Source organism: Oryzias latipes, chromosome 7, assembly GCF_053564925.1.
Source record: "Oryzias latipes strain Hd-rR chromosome 7, Olatipes_Hd-rR_3.1".
Lineage (NCBI taxonomy): Eukaryota > Metazoa > Chordata > Actinopteri > Beloniformes > Adrianichthyidae > Oryzias > Oryzias latipes.
Window position 1 is genome coordinate 36493386 of NC_136243.1, and position 22583 is coordinate 36515968.

Sequence of the window (22583 nt, forward strand, 5' to 3'; positions counted from 1 at the left end):
AAACAGCAGCCGTCTGCTTTGAATATCAAACCTTTATTCAACCCAAATTCAGAGCCGCACAGTTCGGCATCGGTCGTGTGTTCAGGAGGTCCGGAAAGATCCGGCGCAGCGACTGCAGGGATGTTCGGGAAGAGGAGAAACCCTGAATGACGCCGACCGCCGTCACTTCCTGGATGCAGACACTGCAGGATGACAGAGCTTCTGGTTCTGGTTCTGGTTCTGCTTGCAGCCTTGGTGTTCTGATGTTCAGACTCACCGGTCTCCTGCGGTCCACGTCCCAGGCGCCGCAGCAGCCTGGCGAGCCCCCACAGCAGCACGGCTTTGATGAACAGCGACAGCAGCGCTCCGATGACCGCCGCCGCCTCGTTGGTGTACGTCTTATCGCTGAACCATCTCGCCACCACCTGCAGGGACAGTTTTTCAGACGGACGCTGCTATGGTTTGACCCAGGGATGGCGAGGACTCACCGCGTACATGAGATACACAAAGAGCGCCAGCTGGAGGAGGTTCTGGACCATGTAGACCCAGACCAGAACCTTTGCTTCTTTCAGAACCTGGAACGCAGAGCAGACGGTCCAACGCTGATCTCTGCTGAGCTTCAGCTGAAAGCTGTCAGACTCACCGCCACGCCTCCGACCGCCGCCGTCAGGCAGGCCCACGCCACGCCCACAGCCAGGACCGCTTTGTCCGTCACAGACATGCCTCCGTCCGACGCCGTGATCAGGATGCACAGACACAGCTGGGGGGGGGGGACACAGGAAGTGATGTCAGCTGTCTCAGTTCTGGTCTCTCAAAGCATCGCCGTACCTGAGCCTGCAGGTCCAAGGTCACCATGGAGAAACAGAGGTTGGACAGGAAATACTGTTCTTGCACGCTTTCCAAGGCTCCGCCCACGCGGAACGCCATGGTGTGGGGCGACCGGAGGAAGCCGAAAATGATGCCAACGAAGTGGACACTGCCCAGGACCATGATGCACACGAAGCGGGCCTACAGCAGAACCAGAAGGTTCCATCAGTCTCACCGCACCGGTTCCACAAAGGAGGAGCCAGACAGTAGAAAGCTCCGCCCCCTTCCTTCTAATTTAGACATCACTAGGAGCAGTAGGAACTGATCAGGTAAGAAGACGGGTTCCGGTTCTGCAGCAAAAGTTCTGAGGTCCAGAAAAACAGACGTCTGAACGTCTTAAACGTCTTTGTTGAGGGACAGGAGCTGAAGGCGTCCGAGTGGGACAGATTCTACTGAACAGGAGGTTCTGACACACTAGGAGTGTATTTGTATAAACTCCTTTGGTAATTTAGACTAAACTTTATATTAAACCCTTGTGCTGGGTCCAGATGACCCCCCTTCCATTGAGGTGTTCTCCCTACCATGACGAAGGTGGATAAAGGTGGAAAGATTTCATGTAATCCATGGACACCATGGAAGATCACAAATCATTGAAGAAAAAAGGTTCAGAGCTCTGTCTAGTGGGTCTAGATGACCCCACTGTCTAGTGGGTCTAGATGACCCAACTCCCAACGTTAAAGTGCCTAGGATAGAACAAGGGTTACGGAACAAGATGCTGGAGGTTTATCATCATTACTGTCTGGTGTAAATGTCAGTCTAAAAGGGGCGGGGCCTGTCCACACACATTCTGGGGTTTTACAAACATACCTGTTGGCTCCAAAACTCTCAACACAACTACAGTTCACACACACACAAAGCATTTCATTCTGTCACACACTATAATGCAAAGGTGAGCTCCAGCTGTGCTCAGGTGGGTGTTTGTTCTTCTGAAGTGAATGATGGGATGGAAAAAGAGAGAGAGCCTGGCCGCCCCACACCACCCCCCCCCCCCCCTCCCGACACGGTACAGCAGAAAGAGGGAATCCAGCCAGACCTGCTGCTGCTGGTGAGGGGGCGTGGCCACAGCAGCTGCAGTTTCACCACCAGGAAGATGAAAGACCAAAGCTAACCAGAAGAACCGGACTAAGTCCAGCTGCGGTTTGGTTGGGAAATCCTGGTCGAGGCCGGACTCCTCCTCAGCTTCCAGGGCCCTTCATCTTCCTCTCCAACACTTGAGGGCTAAAACAGAGCAATGCTGACATCTGCTGGTGGATCATCGGAACCAGCAGACCCCCCTTTCTGGATCACTGACAGACGGTGTCCTCGAGTGACCCGAGGCTCTGGAAGGACGCACTTTTCCCCGACACACAGAGATTCCTTCATTTCTGTGAATCTCTGGTGATTTGAAGGATGGAAGGCTTCACTGCTGTCAGAGTGGAAGTGTCTCTGATGGATCAGCGGGATGAAGATCTGCTTTCTCCTCGGTGATCTCTTCCTTCTTCTGACCATTTGTTGTCAAGTCGCCGATTTCATCAGAAATGTGTTTTATCCACTAAACACGAGAACCCTTTGATCTGGAGCGGAACGATTAGACCGACATTCCTGAGAAGACTCAGACTCCGCCCCCAATGACTGACGGACAGCAGGTTTGAGGCCTGCAGCAGCTGCGCAGACAGGAACCCGGTTCCGGTTCTAAGACGTCAGACCATCAGGATCTTGTGGAAAGCCAGCAGAACCTGGTGTCATTTCAGGAACCTGGTGACGGCTTCCTCTTTCTGCAGGGGGGGGGGGCGTCCTGTTTGAGGACTGAAACCGGTTCAGGGCTGGTTTTTGGTTGGAACTGGGTTCCAGACCTGGACTCTGGGTCTGTCTGAACTCTAGATGTTTTCTCCAACAGACGTGAAGATTCCTAATGATTCTGTCGAGGCGTCAAACGTCGGTTCTCCAGAGAACAGCAGAACCGTCCACGTTCCGGGTCACAGCTGCAGGATTTCTTAGAGGTTTTGTTTGACTCAAATTCAAGATTTAAATGAAACATTTCAGAAAAAAAAGTCCTTTTTGATGGAGATTTTCTACCAGACTGCATGTCTGTCTCTGAATCCTCTGAGAACCAAACCGGTGACTCTCTTCCACATTGACTTAAATTAAATCCAGTTTCCCAGCAGAACGGTTCTGGAGCCTGAGGGACTTTAAATTAAAACTCTGTCAATAATCCACAGAAATGCTGATTCCAGACGTCTCTTCCTTTCTACCATCAGAAGTTTGTGTCGTGGCGACTTTTATGTTCAGATGACAATGAAAATAAACATAAAAATGTTAAAGGAATAACAGGCAGCAGACAGAACGACCGGCATTCATCATTCACGCTCTAACGCCTGATTCAGAGCGTTTGTCAACCCTCGCCGTGTCCGGGCGTGCGCTGACCCACCAGCAGCTCTCTGCGGCCGTCCGGCCCGACCACGATGAAGTTGACCAGAGAGCGAACCATGACGACCGCCAGGCTGAGCAGGAAGACCAGCAGCTCCAGCTTGTTCTCCTGCAGAACGCCGCGGCTGACGTAGTAAATGCAGAACACTGCCGGAAGAGAGCACAGACAAAGAGTGGGCGGGACGAGGCACCTTGGCTCCACCCACCTCACAATTCAGCAAAACTTCATCAGGAGCCTTTTTCACTGGAGCTGTGGAAAAAAACCCGCAGTCTCTGAACTACCGCGGCTCTTCAGCCGTTCACCGACTGACGTCACTGCAGCAGACTGACAGACTGTCTGCGATGCTTCAGCGCTAAGCGGCTGTTTGAAGAAGGAACACGCCGGAGCTGCACGCCGGAGCTGCACGCCGGAGGTTAACGCCGGAGGTTAACGCCGGAGCTGGAGCTAAATGTTTACCCAGGATTTGGAGGGAAGATGCTACCTCTGCTTCCAATGGTGTTTTGAGGGAGAAATTTGAGAATGGAGGGGCGGGGCTTGACTCAATTAGCACAATGACCCCCCCCCCCCCCCCCCCCCCCCCCATGCAGGAGGCGGGGCCTGCAGGTACCTGCGATCTTCAAATGTGCGTCTGGCCTAGAACTTTGCCGCTCCCTGCAGCGGTACTCACACACTCCCAGCAGCTGGATGATGGAAACAGCAAAGTCCTCGTTGTACAGGTGAGGGTCGGTGCGCTGGCGGTACGTGGGCACGGTCAGGCCGAACAGCACCAGCAGAGACGCAATGATGAAGCAGAAATAGATCTGAGCCGTGAGCGTCAGCTCTGACCAGCGTTTCACCTGCAGGGGGAGAAGCCACAACCAAAGGTCATTTTCCACCAGCGCCTCCATCCAGACATGAAAGCAGGACTGTGAACAAACGGCAGAACGTCTCACCGGTCCACATGGTGTGGGGAGCAGGTCCTGATGTCTGGGTCTCAGGTTCGGGGACAGAACTTCTGGACTCTCCTGCAGCCGGTCGCCCAGCAGAGGACTGAAACAGCGAGCAGACCCCAGATCAGTCTGGTTACCAGCAGCAGGTCTTAGTGTGGACTCCTGCGGCTCTGGTGGGTCATCTAAGCCTGACCCAACTCATCTGTGCAAACAGCGAGAACGGATGAGCGCAGAAACGTCTGTGGAGAAGTTCTCCATCAACCAGCAGATCTCCTGAAGCTCAGAAACCTCCTCACCGTCCTTCAGGACCTACCGGGCCGGTTCTGAAGGTCCAAAGTGAGAGGCAGGTTCTGTCTGAGGGACTTTCCTCTGCTATCCGAGCCACAGTATCTATACTGTAATGTGTACTTTTGTTAAAGTACAGTGTGTAGTATTATGATAGTTTAGTATGTAATAGTATTACAGTAATATTTCCACCATCCACCCAAAATGAAAGCACTGCAGGGACTTTCCAGAATGTTTCATGGGGGTGGGGGGCCACTTTAAATCTTGGGGTGGCACACAGAAACCATGAGCTTTGATTTTAAAATTCATTCTACTAAACGTATAAAACAGTCTTTAGAAAACTAACAGAAAGTTAAATGTCTACTGATAGTATTGATTTGTTGTGTCTGCGACCGGATGCCCCCCACCCCCCCCGCGGCTTTGCCCATAGGTGGCCGGGATAGGCTCCAGCAGCCCCGTGACCCCGAAAGGGACAAACGGAAGCAGATGAATGACAGAATGAATATTGTGTTTGTGCAACACTGACACACTCCCACATTTCAAATCAAAGCTAAAAACTCATCTTTTCATAATGGCCTATTCACTGGAACAGTAACCTTTTCATGATTTTATATATTTTTTATTTAATTGTGTATTTATTTAAATTGTTGTTGTTGTTTTAACTGTTTATTGTATTTTATACTGTATACATGCTGTGCGGCGACTTTGAGTGCCCAGAAAGGCGCCTTATAAATAAAATGTATTATTATTATTATTATTATTTCATGCTAAGGTGTGTCTGCTTGGGGTGTTCGGCTCTTGACTGGGAGATTTCTATGATGAACAAAGAGTCAGTTGTTCGGAAATAATAATAATAATAATAAAATAGTAGTAATGATAGTAATGTAATACCCCTCCATGGTATTTATTATTTACACAGTGGTGGACATAATAGTTGGTTCCCCTCAGTCAAAGAAAGTCCACAATGTTCACTGAAATAACTTGAAACGTTCAAAAGTAACAATAAATTAAACTTTATTGAAAATTAAATAATCAAATTCAGCCATTACTTTAGAGTTGTTGATTAACAGAATTATTTAAAAAATCAAACTAATGAAATAGGGCTGGACTAAAATGATGGGACCCATAACTTCATATTTTGTTGCACAACCTTTTGAGGCAATCACTGCAATCAAACGGTTTCTGTATTTGTCAATGAGCCTTCTGCACCTGACCACAGGTATTTTTGCCCCCTCCTCATGAGCAAACTGCTCCAGATGTCTCAGGTTTGACGGCTGTCTTCTCCAAATGGCATGTTTCAGCTCCTTCCACTGATGTTCAATGGGATTCAGATCTGGGCTCATAGAAGGACACTTCATTGAGCTGGCTTCTCAGGACTTGCCTTACTCGTTGGAGGTATTTAGCTGTTGCAGCTTTCCTTGTTGCCTGCTCCAGGTTGCCATTTGCCTGTGGAATTCCAAGGTACTTGTAACTGTCCTCAATGTCTGCTATTGTTCCTTCTGGGAGTGAGACCCCTCCTGTGTGGACTACCTTGCCTCTCTTTGTCACCATCCGGTTGCATTTCTCGAGCCCGAATGACATCCCAATGTCAGTACTGTAGATCCTGGTGGTGTGGATCAGGGAGTCAATGTCACGCTAGCTCTTAGTATATATTGATGTCATCCATGTAGAGGAGGTGACTGATGTTGGGCCCATTTCTGAGTCGGTATCCATAGCCAGTCTTGTTGATTCTTTGGCTCAGGGGGTTGAGACCTATGCAGAACAGCAGTGGGGACAGAGCATCACCTTGGTATATCCCACATTTGATGGACACTTGTGCAAGTGGTTTCCCATTGGCTTAAAGGGTGGTTTTCCACAGCTTCATTGAGTTTCCTATGAAGGCTCTTAGAGTCCTGTTGATGTTGTACAGCTCCAAGCATTCAGTGATCCACGTGTGCGGCATTGAGTCATAGGCCTTCTTGTAATCAATCCAGGCTGTGCACAGGTTGGTGTGTCGTGACTTGCAGTCTTGAGCGACTGTTCTGTCAACCAGGAGGTGGTGTTTGGCTCCTCTGGAGTCTCTACCAATGCCTTTCTGTGTGTTACTCATGAATTGATCCATGTGCCTATTTATATTGGTTGCAATGATGCCAGACATGAGCTTCCATGTTGTGGAGAGACAGGTTATTGGCCGGTAGTTGGATGGGACTGCACCCTTTAAGGGATCCTTCTGGATCAGGGTTGTTCGCCCTTTCGTTAGCCATTCGGGGTGAGTCCCATCTCTTAGCAGCGGGTTCATTTGTGCTGCCAGGCGCTCGTGGAGTGCGGTAAGCTTCTTTAGTCAGTTGGCATGTATCATGTCAGGGCCCGGTGCTGTCCAGTTCCTCATACCTGAGACTCTTTCTTGGATGTCTGCCACTGTGATGGTTACTGGATTCTGTTCAGGGAGGTTGCTATGTTCTTGATATATAAAAATGAAAAAAACACCCCTCTCCCCCTCCGCGGGTGGTTTCTCCTCCAAGCTGGGGTCCTCTACCAGAGGCCTGGGAGCTTGAGGGTCCTGCAGGATCTTAGCTGTTCCTGTTCTTTTCTGGACTGAGAGGTCTGAGGTCTTTCCAGGTATCTGTTGTAGCCACTCCTCCAGCTTGGGGGTTACTGCCCCGAGTGCTCCAATTACCACAGGCACAACTGTCACCTTCACTTTCCAGGCTTTCTCCAGTTCTTCTCTGAGTCCCTGGTATTTCTCCAGTTTCTCATGTTCCTTCTTCCTGATGTTCCCATCGCTTGGCACTGCCACATCCACCACCACGGCTTTCCTCTGTTCTTTATCCACCACTACAATGTCTGGTTGGTTCTCCATCACCATCCTATCAGTCTGGATCTGGAAGTCCCACAGGATCTTTGCTCTCTCATTCTCTACTATATATAGATTGTTGTTGACTACCTCACCAACAGACCACAGTACGTGAGGCTCCAGGACTGTGTGTCTGCCCAGGTGGTCTGCAGCACGGGGGCACCACAAGGGACAGTGCTCTCTCCTTTTCTCTTCACCCTCTACACATCTGACTTCCAATATGACTCAAACAGCTGCCATATCCAGAAGTTCTCCGATGACACAGCCATCGTTGGACCCGTGTCAGAGGGAAACGATCTGGAATACAAGAAGGTGATCAAGGACTTTGTGGACTGCTGTGAACTCAATCACCTTCACATCAATGCCACCAAAACGAAAGAGATGGTGGTCGACTTCCAGAAAAAGGCTTCTCAGCCTCCCCCCGTGGTCATTCAGGGACTGAACATCGAGAGGGTGGATGTGTACAAATATCTTGGTGTTCACATCAACAACAAACTGGACTGGTCAGACAACACAAAGGTCCTGCACAAGAAGGGCCAGAGTCGCCTCCACCTCCTGAGGAGACTGAGTTCCTTTGGTGTGTGTAGGCCACTACTCAGGACCTTCTATGAGACTGTCGTTACATCAGCAACTTTCTATGCTGTGGTCTGCTGGTGTGGAGGCATTAGTGAAAGGGATAAAAAGAAACTGGACAAGCTGGTCAAGAGAGCTAGCTCTGTCCTGGGCTGTCCCCTGGACTCAGTGGACTCTGTAGGTGAGAGGAGGATGCTGACCAAGCTGTCCAGCATCCGGAACAACCCCTCCCACCCCCTGTATGCGACGGTGAGGACTATGAGGAGCTCATTCAGCCAGAGACTGCTGCACCCCCAGTGCAAAAAAGAGCGTTACCGGAGGTCCTTCATCCCAACAGCAATCAGACCATACAATAACACGGTCTAGGACTGATGAAACAGCTGCTGCTATTTATTGCCTTATTTAATCCGTTTTTTATACTGTACTTTTACTTCCACCTTGTATTATTTTTATTCTTACTCATTGCTACTGTGTTTTTCGTACTTTCCAACTGCTATTTTTTCTTGTTTTTGGCTGCTGTGACAACCCAATTTCCCCCTGGGGATCAATAAAGTCCTATCTTATCTTATATATATATATATATAAATAAAAGTTATCCAATTTTGCCAACTTAAATGAATTACTTCTGTAAGACGGAGTTTTAGGGCCACGGTGAGGAAAAAATTTTCTGGCCAACGAGAAAAAACGTGTCGTGTCGAGATAGAAATCGGAATAAAGTTTTGAGATTAAAGTCGCAATGTTGCGCGAGAGCAGTGAAGCTGAGTCTTTCAGGAGTATTCAGTGTTATGGCTAATGTTAGTGAGCTAGTGGCTTTGTATTTAAGAGTTTACGACAGTTTTATGGCCACCAAAAAAAAAGTAATTTTATTAGGAGATAAAAACTCGTAAATTTACGGGAAAAAAGTCATAGATCAACAAGGAGAAAAAACCGAAGTCATCTGTTTATCGGAGCCTAGCTTGAAGATGAAATATGTGGAACCTTTTGTGAAGCTTCATTTCCGGATCATTATAGGTTTAAAACAAAGAGATTCTGAACCTTTTGGCGACTTAAAATCAGATTATTGTCAGTGGAGCCGTCTTTCCGGGGTTCGATGTCGTTAGAGCGGACTTTCAGCTGTAAAATAAGGAGCTCAGAGACACGTTTGGGTGTAGAGGATCGCTGCAGCCTTTATTCTCCTTTTCATTCACATATCCTGAAGTTCATCTGTCACATTACGTCATGAACCTGTCATCCCAACACCAATGCTGAAGTAAACAGTGTTACATATGCCCACTCCTGATCATTAAAAAACAAAGATGAATGAAAATAATCTGTTATATTAGCATTACAACGTTGAAAAAGGCAAAAAGTGCTTCTCCTCCTCAGACGGAAGCGTCACACAGACGTAGAGATCTGATCTTTGGAGGAGGAAGAAAGGATTCAAGCAAACAGCTGCAGGGACACCGACGGCTTCATGATGGGGCTGCAGAGATCCTGCAAACCAACCATCAATAAATAAACCTTTAATAAATTGTAAATCAATCAAATGAGCTTCCAGAATTTGGAACGTTATCAATAAACATTCAGCTCACCTGTTCAACTACGTTTAGTCTGTCTGCTCTGCTGCTGCGCGGCGTTCACCTGCTGCTCTGCATGCTCACTTCCATAATAATCTCCTAAATTTACGAGATAAAATCTTTCTCGCGCAACATTGCGACTTTAATCTCGATACTTTATTTCGACTTTTATCTCGACACGACGAGCTTTTTCTCGAAACTTTGGCCAGAATTTTTTTTCCTCACCGTGGCCCTAAAACTCTGTCGTACTTCAGTTGGTAACAAGTAACTGAGTTAAATTTATTCAACCTAATTTCTTATGTCTATAAAACTCAATTAATGGTTTATACAACTCAAATTTACATATTTATCTAACTAAATGTCATATTACTCCAATTCAATTAATATGTTTTCCATCTTAATGAATTATAATTCTTGAACTCTCATGTGTCTAAGTTTGAGCCGGCAGATATTCTCATTTTATAACAATAAAAAGGACGAAAGAAATGCACGGAGTGCATAAATTCATTAGAGGAATTTACCGTAATTGTCATTACAACTGCAAACAGTAGGGGTGCTATATAAACTCATCATCCTCTCCCTCACTCTCACTCATGGTGCAGAGACGTAAGCATAGTAGGACAAAATAACTCAGCAAAACACAGTAAAACAACTAAACACATTTGGTCAAAAAGCCACACTTAAACCCAAATCCGTCCAGACAGGCAGAGGGAATGGTATCCCACAATCCCTTGCAGTGCCGATCTAACAGAAGCACCAAAGTTACACCTACTTAATTGAATTTGAATGAAAGTAAAATAACTCTCTGATAACTACGTGTTATTTTTAAACTGACTAAACAATAAATGATTTATCTTAACTGAAGCAAATAATGAAGTTAGATCAAAGTATAAAGTTTCTCTTTCCAACATCCATATGTGGTCTTATCACCCTCTCATGGTGGAAAAAGTATTATCTGAGCTTCTTCATCCACTAAATCATCTTCAAATGGACACGCCATGCTGCTTCACCTCTCTGAAAACAAACTAACCTTCAACTAAACCTGCTCCAGACCAGGTTATGTTCAGAGCATGAGTTGCTATGGCAACTTGACCTACCCTGAAACATACCTCCATTTCTGGAACCGAAAGCTGAGGTTATCAACTTCCTTAGCCTCAAACTTACCGTGGGAGCTAGCATAACCTGCTTTCTGGAACACCCCCCAGGTGATCTAACGTTCAGTAAACAGATTGTTAAAAGACCCACAGAAAATATTTAACAGATGTGAAAAGAAAGGAAGTGTTTTGGGTTGTGTGCGTGTGCGCTGAAACCAGTGCTCGATGCAGGAAGAGCGCGTGTGAGGAGCGCGTACACGCGCGCAGTCAGTTGCTGTTTTGGAGTTGAGGAGAAAATAATAAAGAAAGTTCTTCTTGGAGAACTGAGACTGGTTCTTTGGTTGAACCGCTCTGAGGGTTCGAATCCCGAAGGAAGATCAGCCTCACCGTCCAGCGGCCCGTCTTGAAGCTGTCTGGGGGGAGGGGGGGGGGGGGGGGGGCAGGTTCAGGTGATCAGAGCGACTTGCCGCCTGCAGGCTGTGCATTTGGGATGTAGTGCATAACCGATACTACCACTGTTTATAGTTGCTAGTGGGGGGGGGGGGGGGGGGGGGCACTGTTTCCAAGAAGTTGGTGAAATCCATTAAACTTCCTCAAATCGCGCGCAAGGGGTGAGGTCATGTGCATTCCACCAAACGGTCCAGGCACGCGGGCAGAACCGTTTGGTGGAATGCACATGACCTCACCCCGATCAGAACCGTAAACAGGACGTTAACCGGATGAAGCGCCAAAACCCGCTTTCAGACCCCCCGGAAATGCCATTGACGACCACCCGTTTGTTTGGGGGCGTGGCTTCTCATGACGTGTTAACGAACGGAGAAAATAAGTTTCCAACACCGAATTCCCGCCGTTACCTTGACTCGTCCATCTTCCGAAGGTTGCAGCAGGAGCTGACATGTGTGCACGCGCCGCCGTGGGCGGAGCCTCTTTGTTTATAGTCTTCTTTGGGATGGTTGCCCCCCCATCTTCCCTCGAACCGTCTCCATTCTTCTTCGGTTGGACCGCTTGTTCTTGGTTACCGGGCGCGCGCCGCCGCCCCCTGGCGGACACAGAGGAACATGGTTGAAGGATCAGCTGATCAGTTGAAACGCAGGTATGACGTCACCTGCTGACGAGCATGGAACAGGACAAATACTGGGGGACAGAAAAGAATCACAAAAGATCCAAATGAAATCTAAAGATGTGAATCCATCAGATCAATCCTGCTTGGATTCTAGAGCTGCTATCAGCACGTGTTAGTGGTTCTGATGCTGGTTCTGAGGCTGGTTCTGATGCTGGTTCTGATGCTGGTTCTGAGGCTGGTTCTGATCACTGTGGGAGTCATTTCATTAACAACCATCTAGATAATTCATTTAAAAACTACAAGCTGATTAAAAAACTGCCCAACAACCGGATGAGTCCGTGTCCAGGATGAGGACTTGATTTTGGTTCAGATAGACCTTTTTCACACTTCCGCATTTTTCGACCGGAAATACGTCAATGACGTGTAAAACAACTTCCTGTTAGCGTAGCAGCAGATATGAAGAATGGCAGAGTGGAAGAGTTGCAGTCTCTGTTGTGTTCCCGGCTGTTCGTCTTCCAACCAAAAACAGCCCTACCTTTCATTTCATTATTTTCCTGTGGATCCAAACCTGAAACCCAAATGGATACAGGCGATCCGAAGAGAGGAAGGGCATAGTTTTAATGTAAACACAGGTAGCACCGTCTGCTGCCGGCACTTACTAACTTCGCTCCGGATTGTGGTGCGGCTGCGTCGTTCGTCGCCTGAACAGTGGTGTTGCCCCGAGTATTTTCCCTTGGAAAAACTTTACTGCTCCTTTGAGAAGGGAGTCAGAATATGACAGAACCTCAGACGTCAGTCTATGCAGCTAAGCTGTGAAGATACTAGCGACACGGTGGCTAAGCTAAGGCAGTAAAGATGGATCAGGACTACGTGACACAGGTAAGGTTGTTCATGATGTGTTTGGTTAACGTTAGTCAACTATGTGTACCGTTATTGGATAAATGCATTTCTACCTGAACAAATTAATATTTATAATAAAAGCTGTTCATGCTCTCACCTATTTTAATTACATGTATTTAATCACTTTTGAGCATTTTGTCATTTTGTCATTTCCTTAACTTGATTGATTGATTGATTTAAGTGTCATGCACTAATGTGCCCAGCCCACACGGGCTGAAAAACAAAACAAAATACACAATACATAAAGATACATCCCCATCACAAAAAGAAAAAGGAATCCAATAACCAATAACCCCCCTAATCAGAGTCTAACAGAATACATAGAGTCCATTCTTATTGTCCATGCTTTTGACACAAAATTTGCCAAACAAAAGATTTCATTTTCAAAAAGCCAACGTAAAATTTTGTCTTCAGATAACCAAAACAAATCTGGACATTTCTGTTCTATGACGTCATACATACAAAGTCTCTGTTTCTCATACAAAGGGCAATAAAACAAAAAATGAAATTCATCCTCCATCACTCGCAGCTCACAGATCTCACAGTCTTTCCTCCTCAGGAACGCCTTTAAAGCGCCCTACTTCCACCTGTAGGGGGCGCACTCCTGCTCTGAGTGGAGCACATAAGGATCTTTGTCCTCTTTAAGTTATATATAACATATAGTTCAGCAGAAAATGTGTCCTTAATTTGCAAATAAGTTCGTAATTTTGGTTTTTGAAGCAGTTTCATTTTCCAGTCTTTTTCATAATAACCAACTAAAGTTTCCTTAACATTATCTATCTTACATTTCAAACAATTAAAAAATAATGATTGTAGGTTCACAGAATGTTCAACACATCTTTACAGCAGGGATAAATATGAGCTCTATCCCAATCAAATATTTTAGGTGCAAGTCTCTCTGCAGGTAAAGTCACCAGCCGGTTCCATAATCTGAGAACTTCTGCTCTTTGTTTGATCACACAGGGTCCCCCCCCCCCCCCCCCATGTCCCCCTCAATGGCGGCTTTAGTGGTGAACCTGTGTACACCCAGAAAATATCTCATTGTATTGAACCTTATCACACTCAGGAGCGTCTTCATAACCCCAGACTCCTGCAGAATAAAATAACACAGATCCACCATGACATCGTACAATTTACCAAACGTGTCAAAACTCAACTCAGGACAAACCTTCATCTTATTTATCACTGCACCAAGCTCCTCCCAGCAGAATCTGATAACCGCTGCTTCCCTTCTGAGAACATCATATTTTTTTTTGCAAATATCTTTTTATTGTTTTTAAACACAGGAACAAAGTTAGAAGCAGTGAAACAGCATATATTGAACAAAAATCCAAAGAAAATGAAAAATTAGTACAAGAAGGTAAAGTTGTCAGGTTGAAATTTTCCTCCTAACCAGGATATTGATCACAGAGTTAACAATATGTCATAACTGACAGGTATATGGAGGGAAAAGAAGTCCATGGCAAGATGGCTGCCGCTCGTCCAGACGGAGTTTCATGCACTCCAGACAACTGTAACCAAGGACATTGCCAACTTAGGGAAACCGTTCAAAAGCTTAGACTGGAACTCAGAGAGAAATCAATTCTGATAGAGAAAATTCTCTCAGTATCGACATCCCAGTCTAAGTACATCCAGCAGCTACAGCACTCCATTAACACCAACCGCTCCCTTTCTCAAACCCTTCCGTGGTTTGGAGAAACTCCCGCTGAAGCCCATTCCACCGCTACGGACAGCAACATAATTCAAATATGTGGCCGTAAAAACAACGGGTGGGAACGGATGGACGGGGCTCCGAGCACCACCAACACCAGCTCTGCACTGCTGGAGGCCAGGAGTCGACAGGACCTCCATGAAGACCAGGCTGATGCCGGGCCCAGGGCTCCAGCCCTCTGCTCTACGCCCAAACAGTCGTGGGCTGAGGTGACACGTCGCGGCCGGAGGATCTGTGGACCCGAACCCGACACAGCCAGTTCGGGGAACCTAGCGCTGACCAACCGCTTTGCCCCGCTGGCTGAAGACCTCACCGCGGCGTCAGCGACCCGAGCGGGCTCACCGGGACCAACATCGGACAGAACGCCTACCGTGGCATCCGGCTCTGCTGCTGGTCCCAGCCAGGCGACGACTCCCGCTACCACCTCTACGGATCCAACGGCGTCTGCTACTTCGGTGCCCGCTTTGCTGGAGCCTGGCCGGCTCGCCCTTCATCCCGGAGCCGCGGCACTGGCCCAGCCGCCCGGATCCCCTGCTGTTCCGCTGGCCCCCGCCACGAGAGGGAAACGCCGCCGTCTGCTGAAAGAGGCGGTGGCCCGACGCTCAGGCGAGCTTCCCCGGGGCTTGCGCGCCGCAGCCTGGATCTCACCAGCTTCAGGGGATCCACTCTCCACAGAAAAACCAGGTCTTCACGCTGGAGTACTGTCTGCCCGGAAACATCACTATGGAGCTCCCAACTCTCCACCTGAGCCCGCTGGAGCGGAGGCCGCTGCTCATCACCCCGCTGCTGTATCGGGGAGACCCGCTGGAAGACCCGGACCTGTGCAGCAGCCTGTGCTCATCGTGGGAGACTCCGTTGTCCGGCATGTCCGGGTCAGAAGGTGCCACACACACACACTCTCTGGAGCTGTCGTCAATGAGATTAAAAACTCTGCCCACCAACTTTCTGTGAAATACCCCTCTGCGGAGACTTTCATCATACATGCAGGCACCAACAACCTGAAACTGCAGCAATCAGAGACTCTGAAAATGGACTTCATCCACCTGATTCATACCATCCAACAGTTAAACATACACTGTATCGTATCTGGACCACTACCTGCACCCCGTTATGGAGACATCATGTTCTCACGCGTCCGTCAGCTTCACATTTGGTTAAAAACATACTGTCATTCCATAAGCATTCCATACGTTGATAACTTCACAACTTTTTACAATAGACCATACCTCTTTAAATCAGACGGTTTACACCCCAACAATAGTGGTTCCCGTCTTCTCAGCATGAACATTGATCTCACCCTCCGTTCTTTCAAAACCATATCCAGCTGACGGTTGAACCAGGACACCCACACCCCTGACTCATCATTCTCTGCTATACAAAATCACATACCAGTCCGCATCACCAATAGACATTCTAATCATTTGCATTCATATCCACGTGCCTCGCATGTTAGATGTCTCCGGCCAATTCACACATCAGTCACAAAACCCATGACATGCATACATCAGATTGTACCCACAACCATGAAGATGGCTCTTTTAAATGTCAGATCCCTTTTAAATAAGTCTTTTATCATTAATGATCTGATTTTAGACCATGATTTAACCTGTTTGTTTTTAACTGAAACCTGGCTTGGCTCTGATGCTCCAGCTATTCTCACTGAGGCTTCTCCACCTAATTTTAACTTTTTATTTTCAATCAGGGGAGGAAAGAAAGGTGGAGGTACAGCATCGATTGCTCACAAAAGAATTTTATCTGAAAATATTTTACTCGGTAAATATTGTTCATTCGAGCATCGCTTTTCTTTTTGGAGACCCTCCTGTTTTAACTGTCACAGTATACAGACCACCAACCCCTCCTTCCTGTTTTATCGAAGAATTTTCGGAACTTTTATCATCTCTTCATATTAGGTACAATAGGATTTTAATTACTGGTGATTTTAATTTGCATGTTGATAATTATGATGATATCTATGCCTGCGAGTTTTTAAATCTTCTAAACAGCATGGACTTTCAGCAGCATGTCACACAGCCAACTCACAACAGAGGACACACCCTGGACCTGGTCATTACCTATGGTCTGTCCACTGGGGTGTCCTCTGTTGTTGACATAGCCACCTCAGACCATTACTGTGTGTTTTTTACTGTCACCAGTGAAATCCAGCAGGAAGCCTCAGTGAGAACTGTGAGGAAACGGTATTTAACTCCTGAAGTGGCTGCAAGTTTTATTGATGTTTTTAAGCAAACTCCTGCTCAGATTTTACCTGCACCCTGTGATTTTATTGTTGATCATTTTAATAACAGACTTCAGTCTTCCATAGATGCAGTGGCTCCACTCAAAACAAAAACATTAAAAGCCACTCCTAAAATCCCATGGAAGACTGACGACATTAAGGGTCTGAAGCAGAACTGCAGGAGAGCAGAGAGGAGATACAGGAAGACGAAATTAATAATTCACAAAGACATTTTTAAAGAACAACTCAAAATCTACAATAACTCAGTTAAACGGGCCAGAACCTCCTATTTTTCAAAAATCATTTCAGAAAATAAAAACAACCCCAAATTTCTTTTTAAAACAATTGATATTTTAATAAACAAAGATTTCAACAAGTCATCCATGCCATCATCTAATGCTGCATGTGAGGACTTTGCAGACCACTTCTTGGGTAAAATCAATGCTATAAGATCAAACATTTCATCCATGCAGTACACTGATCTTAACAGACCTCCAGCATTGTCTTTACCAGAAGAAACACTGGGGAGTTTTGTCCTGGTTGATGCGGAGATGCTTGGTCGAGTTTTATCCCAAGTAAACACTACAACCTGCCTTTTAGATCCCATTCCCACTTCACTTTTTAAAACATTTTATGGATTCTTTGAGTCAGAGCTTTTAAATATTATAAACTGCTCTCTTCAGACGGGGGTCTTCCCCTCTGCCTGTAAGACGGCGGTGGTGAGGCCCCTTCTGAAGAAGAGTCAATTAGATCCAAAAAATCTGGATAACTATAGACCCGTATCCAACTTACCATTTTTAAGTAAAATAATAGAAAAAAGTGTCGCTACTCAACTGCATGAGTTTTTAAATGCCCAAAAAATTTTAGAAAAATATCAGTCTGGTTTTAGGAAAAGCCACAGTACAGAGACGGCTCTTTTAAAGATCGTTAATGATCTTAGATTAAACTACGACTCACAGAAACTTTCTGTTCTGGTGCTACTGGATCTTAGTGCCGCTTTTGATACAGTAGATCACCAGATTTTATTAGACAGACTTAGTAGTCTAGTGGGCCTCTCTGGAAATGTTCTTAAGTGGTTTTACTCTTACCTGACAGATCGACACTTTTATGTAAGTATGGATACGTGCTCTTCAAGAATCCACGAAATAAGTTGTGGGGTTCCCCAGGGGTCGGTTTTAGGGCCAATACTTTTTAATTTATATATGTTGCCTCTTGGGGATGTCATCAGGAGACACGGCGTTGACTTTCACAGCTATGCTGATGATACACAGCTTTACATCGCCGTGTCTCCTGATGACCTTGAACCTGTCAACACTCTTTTAAACTGCATTTTAGATATAAAGTTGTGGATGGCAGAAAATTTCTTAAAGCTCAACCAGGACAAAACTGAAGTTTTAATCATTGGTCCTGAAGACAAGAGAGAGATGATTTTACCACATCTTCATAATTTTAAACCTTCTCAATGTGTGAGAAACCTGGGCGTTCTTTTTGACTCTGAGCTAGATTTTATCCCACACATTAAAAATGTCGTTAAGACAGGATTTTATCATCTCAAAAACATTGCCAGAGTCCGCCCGTTCCTCTCTCTTGCCAGCACAGAAGTGCTAATGCATGCTTTTATTTTCAGTCGTTTAGATTACTGTAATGCCCTGCTCTCTGGTTTACCCAAAAAGTCTCTTTCAAACTTACAACTTCTACAGAACTCAGCGGCACGAGTTCTGACGAGAACCAGAGGGCGGGAACACATTACACCGGTTTTAAAATCGCTGCATTGGCTCCCTGTGCGTTTCAGGATTGATTTTAAAGTTCTTTTAATGGTTTATAAATGTTTTTATGGTCTTGGGCCTTCTTATTTAAATGATATTCTTTTAAAATATGAGCCCTCGCGGACCTTGAGGTCTTCCGGTACTGGCCTCTTAGTTGTTCCCAAGGTGAGGACCAAAACTTATGGTGAGGCTTCGTTCTGCCATTATGGTCCTCGCCTGTGGAACGGCCTTCCGGAGAACCTCAGGGCTGCAGAGACAGTAGAGGTTTTTAAGAAGAGGCTCAAGACCCACCTTTTTAATTTAGCTTTTAGTTGATTTTAACTGCTAATTTATTCTATTAGTTTTAGTATAGGCTATTTTATTTATGTATTTATTTTAATTTTATGCATCTTATTTTCAATTTTATGTTTCTTTCTTTTTTATGTTTTTAATTTTAGCATCTTATGATTTTAGCCCCAGTGTTTCTTGAGGGGATCTTTTCCTCCAGGGCTTGCCGGCTTGGTCAGCGGTTGTTGCTGCAGTTGTTGCCCTTGCTGGGGCGGCTGGGGTCTAATTTTACAGCTTTTGGCTGTGGGGGGGACCCCGGTGTTGTCCCGGTCTGGGTGGGCGCTGTGGCGATGTTCCGGTGGCCGGGCTGGCTCCTGGTATGAAAGGATTCCCAGATACTGTTTCCTCACAGCAGAGCTAAGCCATACTTGTTTATTTATTTATTTATTTATTTATTCTTTTACAGTTACATAGTCATATTTCATTGTACGTGGGAGCCATGGGTCATGTGGTTTAATGGAGGGGAGTGGGAAGGGTGAAGGGTGGGTTGGGTTTTTTATTGTAATGTTGTGTGTTTACTGTTTTTAGTGTTAAAGCGCTTCGAGCTGCACAAAGTGCATGAGAAGCGCTATTTTATAAATAAAGTTTGATTTGATTTGATAACCTTTTCTTGTTTTGTACAAAAACCATTTTTCCCAGTCCTTCAGAAATCTTTCTTCCTTCATTCTTAGTTTGTATGCAAGTCTCTCCATTGTTTGGATTTCTTCCACAATATACATCCATTGTTTGTGTGTTGGGGCTTCAGCCTTCTGCCAGTTCTTAGTTATGGCTTTCTTTGCTGCCACAAGAAGAACTTTTACTAGGTTTTGGTCCGTTTTATGTACTGTTCCCTCTAAGTAACCCAGATACATCACAAGACAGGTTTGGGGTATCTTATACCTGAGTGTTTCACATATAGCAGAGTGGATGGTGTCCCAGAAGGGCTTTATTTTCTCACATTCCCAAAAAATATGTGTCTGATTTGAGTCCTCATCCATGCAAGTTCTCCAGCAGAGTTGCTGAGTTTCAATTAGTTTGCCCTTGATTTGTGGTGTTATAAAATATCTTATTTGATTTTTCCAGGCATATTCTCGCCATTTTAGTGACTGCGTAGTGGTTTGGTGAACTTTCCACATATCATCCCACTTCTCCTCTGAGATTTTCTCTCTCAAATCCTTTTCCCATTTTGCTTTGACATATAGAGTTGAACCCATTTTTGATTCCATAAGGTGCTTATATAGAACTGATATAATCTTGGGAATATTTTCACTGTAGGCCTGTATAAATGTCTTAATTATTGGGTGTACTTTGTGTTCCTCTGTTTTGATTTGCTTTTCATAGTAGTCTCGCATTTGCATATATCTGAATAGGTCCTGATTTATTAGACCATATGTGTCCTTAAGTTCCTGAAATTCTCTCATTTCACCTTTCTTTATCATTGTGCACATGGCCGTAATACCCTTGTCAGCCCATTGTTTAAATCTGTGATCAAATTGTGCAGGTCTAAATTTGTCGTCATATGCTGTCCATTTCAACAATCTGATTTCTTTACCAAATTTTAATTGTTTTATAACATAATACCAGTTCTCAAGAGTAAATAATGTTATTGGATTTAGATCTAAATGCTCTTTAGCAGTGGCTGGGACCCCGTTTTCCCCCATACATGTTTGAATTGGGAATTTGGGTGTAAAAAGTTCTATATCTTTCCATCGGGCAACATACTCTGTATTACACCAGTATACTAAACGATGTATTTGGGCAGCTCTAAAGTATTCTTTTAGATTAGGTAAGGCTCTTCCCCCCTTAATATTGGGTAGTTGTAAAGTGTGGTATCGTATTCTTGGTCGTTTTCCTTCCCATATAAATCTTGATATAAGTTTATCCCATTTTTGGAATTGGGATTGTGGGATCTCTACTGGTAAAGCTAGAAAGAGGTAAAGGAGGCGTGGTAGTATATTCATTTTTATAACGTATTCTTTCACTTAATCCTAGAGTGTATGTGGACCATCTTTCTATGTCTTTTCTGATATTGATATTTATACGTTCATAGTTATTCTGATAAAGTTTTCCTGGGTCTTTAGGTATATTCACCCCCAGGTACTCAAGTGATTTGGCATCCCATTTTATCTTCCAATCCTTTAAACCTTGATTTGCAACGCAATTAAACATGAGTGTCTGAGTTTTATTTATATTTATTTTGTATCCTGAGCTTTGACCAAATCTATCAAAAATCTTCATCAAATTACCAAATGATTTGACTGGATCTGATAAATAGATCATAACGTCATCCGCGAACAGGCCTATAATATGTTCCTGTCCACCGATGTCTATTCCTGTTATCCTTGAGTCTTGCCTCACCATTTGGGCTAATGGTTCAATATAAAGGGCAAAGAGTACAGGGCTAAGGCAACAGCCCTGTCTAGTCCCCCGTCCGAGACTGAATCTATTTGTGAGGGATCCGTTAATTTTGATTCTACCTGTTGGTTTGTAGTAGAGAGCACTGATACACTTAATTGACTTTTCATTGAATCCAAATTTCTCCAATGTTAAATATAGAAATTCCCAATTGACTCTATCAAATGCCTTTTCGGCATCTAAACTTATTAAGGCAGCTGATAATTTTTTTTTTTTTTTATGTATACTGTTTATGATGTGAAGTGTTCTTCTTATATTATCGTGTGTTTGTCTACCTTTGACGAATCCGGTTTGGTCCTCATCTATTAAGTTTGATATAAATGATTGGAGTCTATTTGAAATTATAGAGGTGTATATTTTATAGTCAATCTAGCCACAGGGGTTGCAAGCCAGTCACTTCTGTGCCGGTCCCAAGCCCGGATAAATAGAGAGGGTTGCGTCAGGAAGGGCATCCGGCGTAAAAATTGCCAAAATAACCATGCGAATCATCCACAACACTTTAGACATACCGGATCGGTCGAGGCCCGGGTTAACAACGACCGCCACCGATGCTGTTAACCTACAGGGTGTCGGTGGAAATTTGACTACTGTTGGTCGAAGAAAGAGGGGAGGCAGAAGGGTCCGTGGCCAGAGAGAGAAGGGAAAAGGCAGGAACATAGGTTTGAGAATAGGGACTCTTAACGTTGGCACAATGACAGGGAAAGGCAGAGAGCTGGCAGACATGATGGAGAGAAGGAAGGTAGATGTACTGTGTGTGCAGGAGACAAGGTGGAAGGGCAGCAAGGCCCGTAGTATTGGAGGAGGATACAAACTGTTCTATCATGGTGTTGATAGGAAGAGAAACGGGGTAGGAGTGATTCTGAAGGGGGAGTTTGTAAACAGTGTTCTAGAGGTGAAAAGAGTCTCAGACAGGATGATGAGCCTAAAGTTAGAAATTGAAGGGGTGATGGTGAATGTAGTCAGTGGGTATGCGCCACAGGTTGGCTGTGAGTTAGAAGTGAAGGAGAGATTCTGGAGTGAGTTGGATGAGGTCATAGAGAGTTTTCCCAGAGGAGAGAGAGTTGTTATTGGAGCAGACTTTAATGGCCATGTTGGTGAGGGCAACAGAGGTGATGAGGAGGTGATGGGCAGGTTTGGTGTGAAGGAAAGGAATCTGGAGGGACAGATGGTGGTGGACTTTGCGAAGAGGATGGAAATGGCGGTAGTCAACACTTACTTCCAGAAGAGAGAGGAACATAGAGTGACATACAGAAGTGGAGGTAGGAGTACTCAGGTGGACTACATCCTATGTAGACGAGGTCATTTGAGAGAGGTTAATGACTGCAAAGTGGTGGTAGGAGAGAGTGTAGCCAGACAGCACCGCATGGTGGTGTGTAAGATGACTCTGGAGGTCAGGAAGAAGAAGATAGGGAAAACAGAAAAGAAGACCAAGTGGTGGAAGCTACAGAATGAAGAAACTTGTGAGGAATTTAGGCAGAAGTTGAGGCAGGTCCTGGGTGGTCAGGATGAGCTTCCAGAGGACTGGGAAACTACAGCAGAGATTATCAGGGAAACAGGTAGGAAGGTGCTAGGTGTGTCATCTGGAAAGAGGAAAGACGGTAAAGAGACTTGGTGGTGGAATGAGGAAGTACAGGAATGCGTCCAGAGGAAGAGGTTGGCTAAAAGG

At 45.4% G+C, this 22583-nt stretch overlaps 1 protein-coding gene across 1 annotated transcript; it reads right to left on the reverse strand.

The window, feature by feature from the left end:
- Window positions 1-17: 17 nt before the first annotated feature.
- LOC101169411 (uncharacterized) lies at window positions 18-14708 on the reverse strand. Its single transcript, XM_023956265.2, has 10 exons — window positions 14568-14708; window positions 11378-11562; window positions 4186-4282; window positions 3921-4089; window positions 3254-3399; window positions 808-987; window positions 623-739; window positions 468-554; window positions 257-404; window positions 18-182 (listed from the first exon to the last, which is right to left on the reverse strand). Exons 2-10 carry the CDS (start codon window positions 11389-11391, stop codon window positions 163-165), a joined length of 978 nt encoding a protein of 325 aa, XP_023812033.1. The 5' UTR covers window positions 11392-11562; window positions 14568-14708; the 3' UTR covers window positions 18-162.
- Window positions 14709-22583: the final 7875 nt, after the last annotated feature.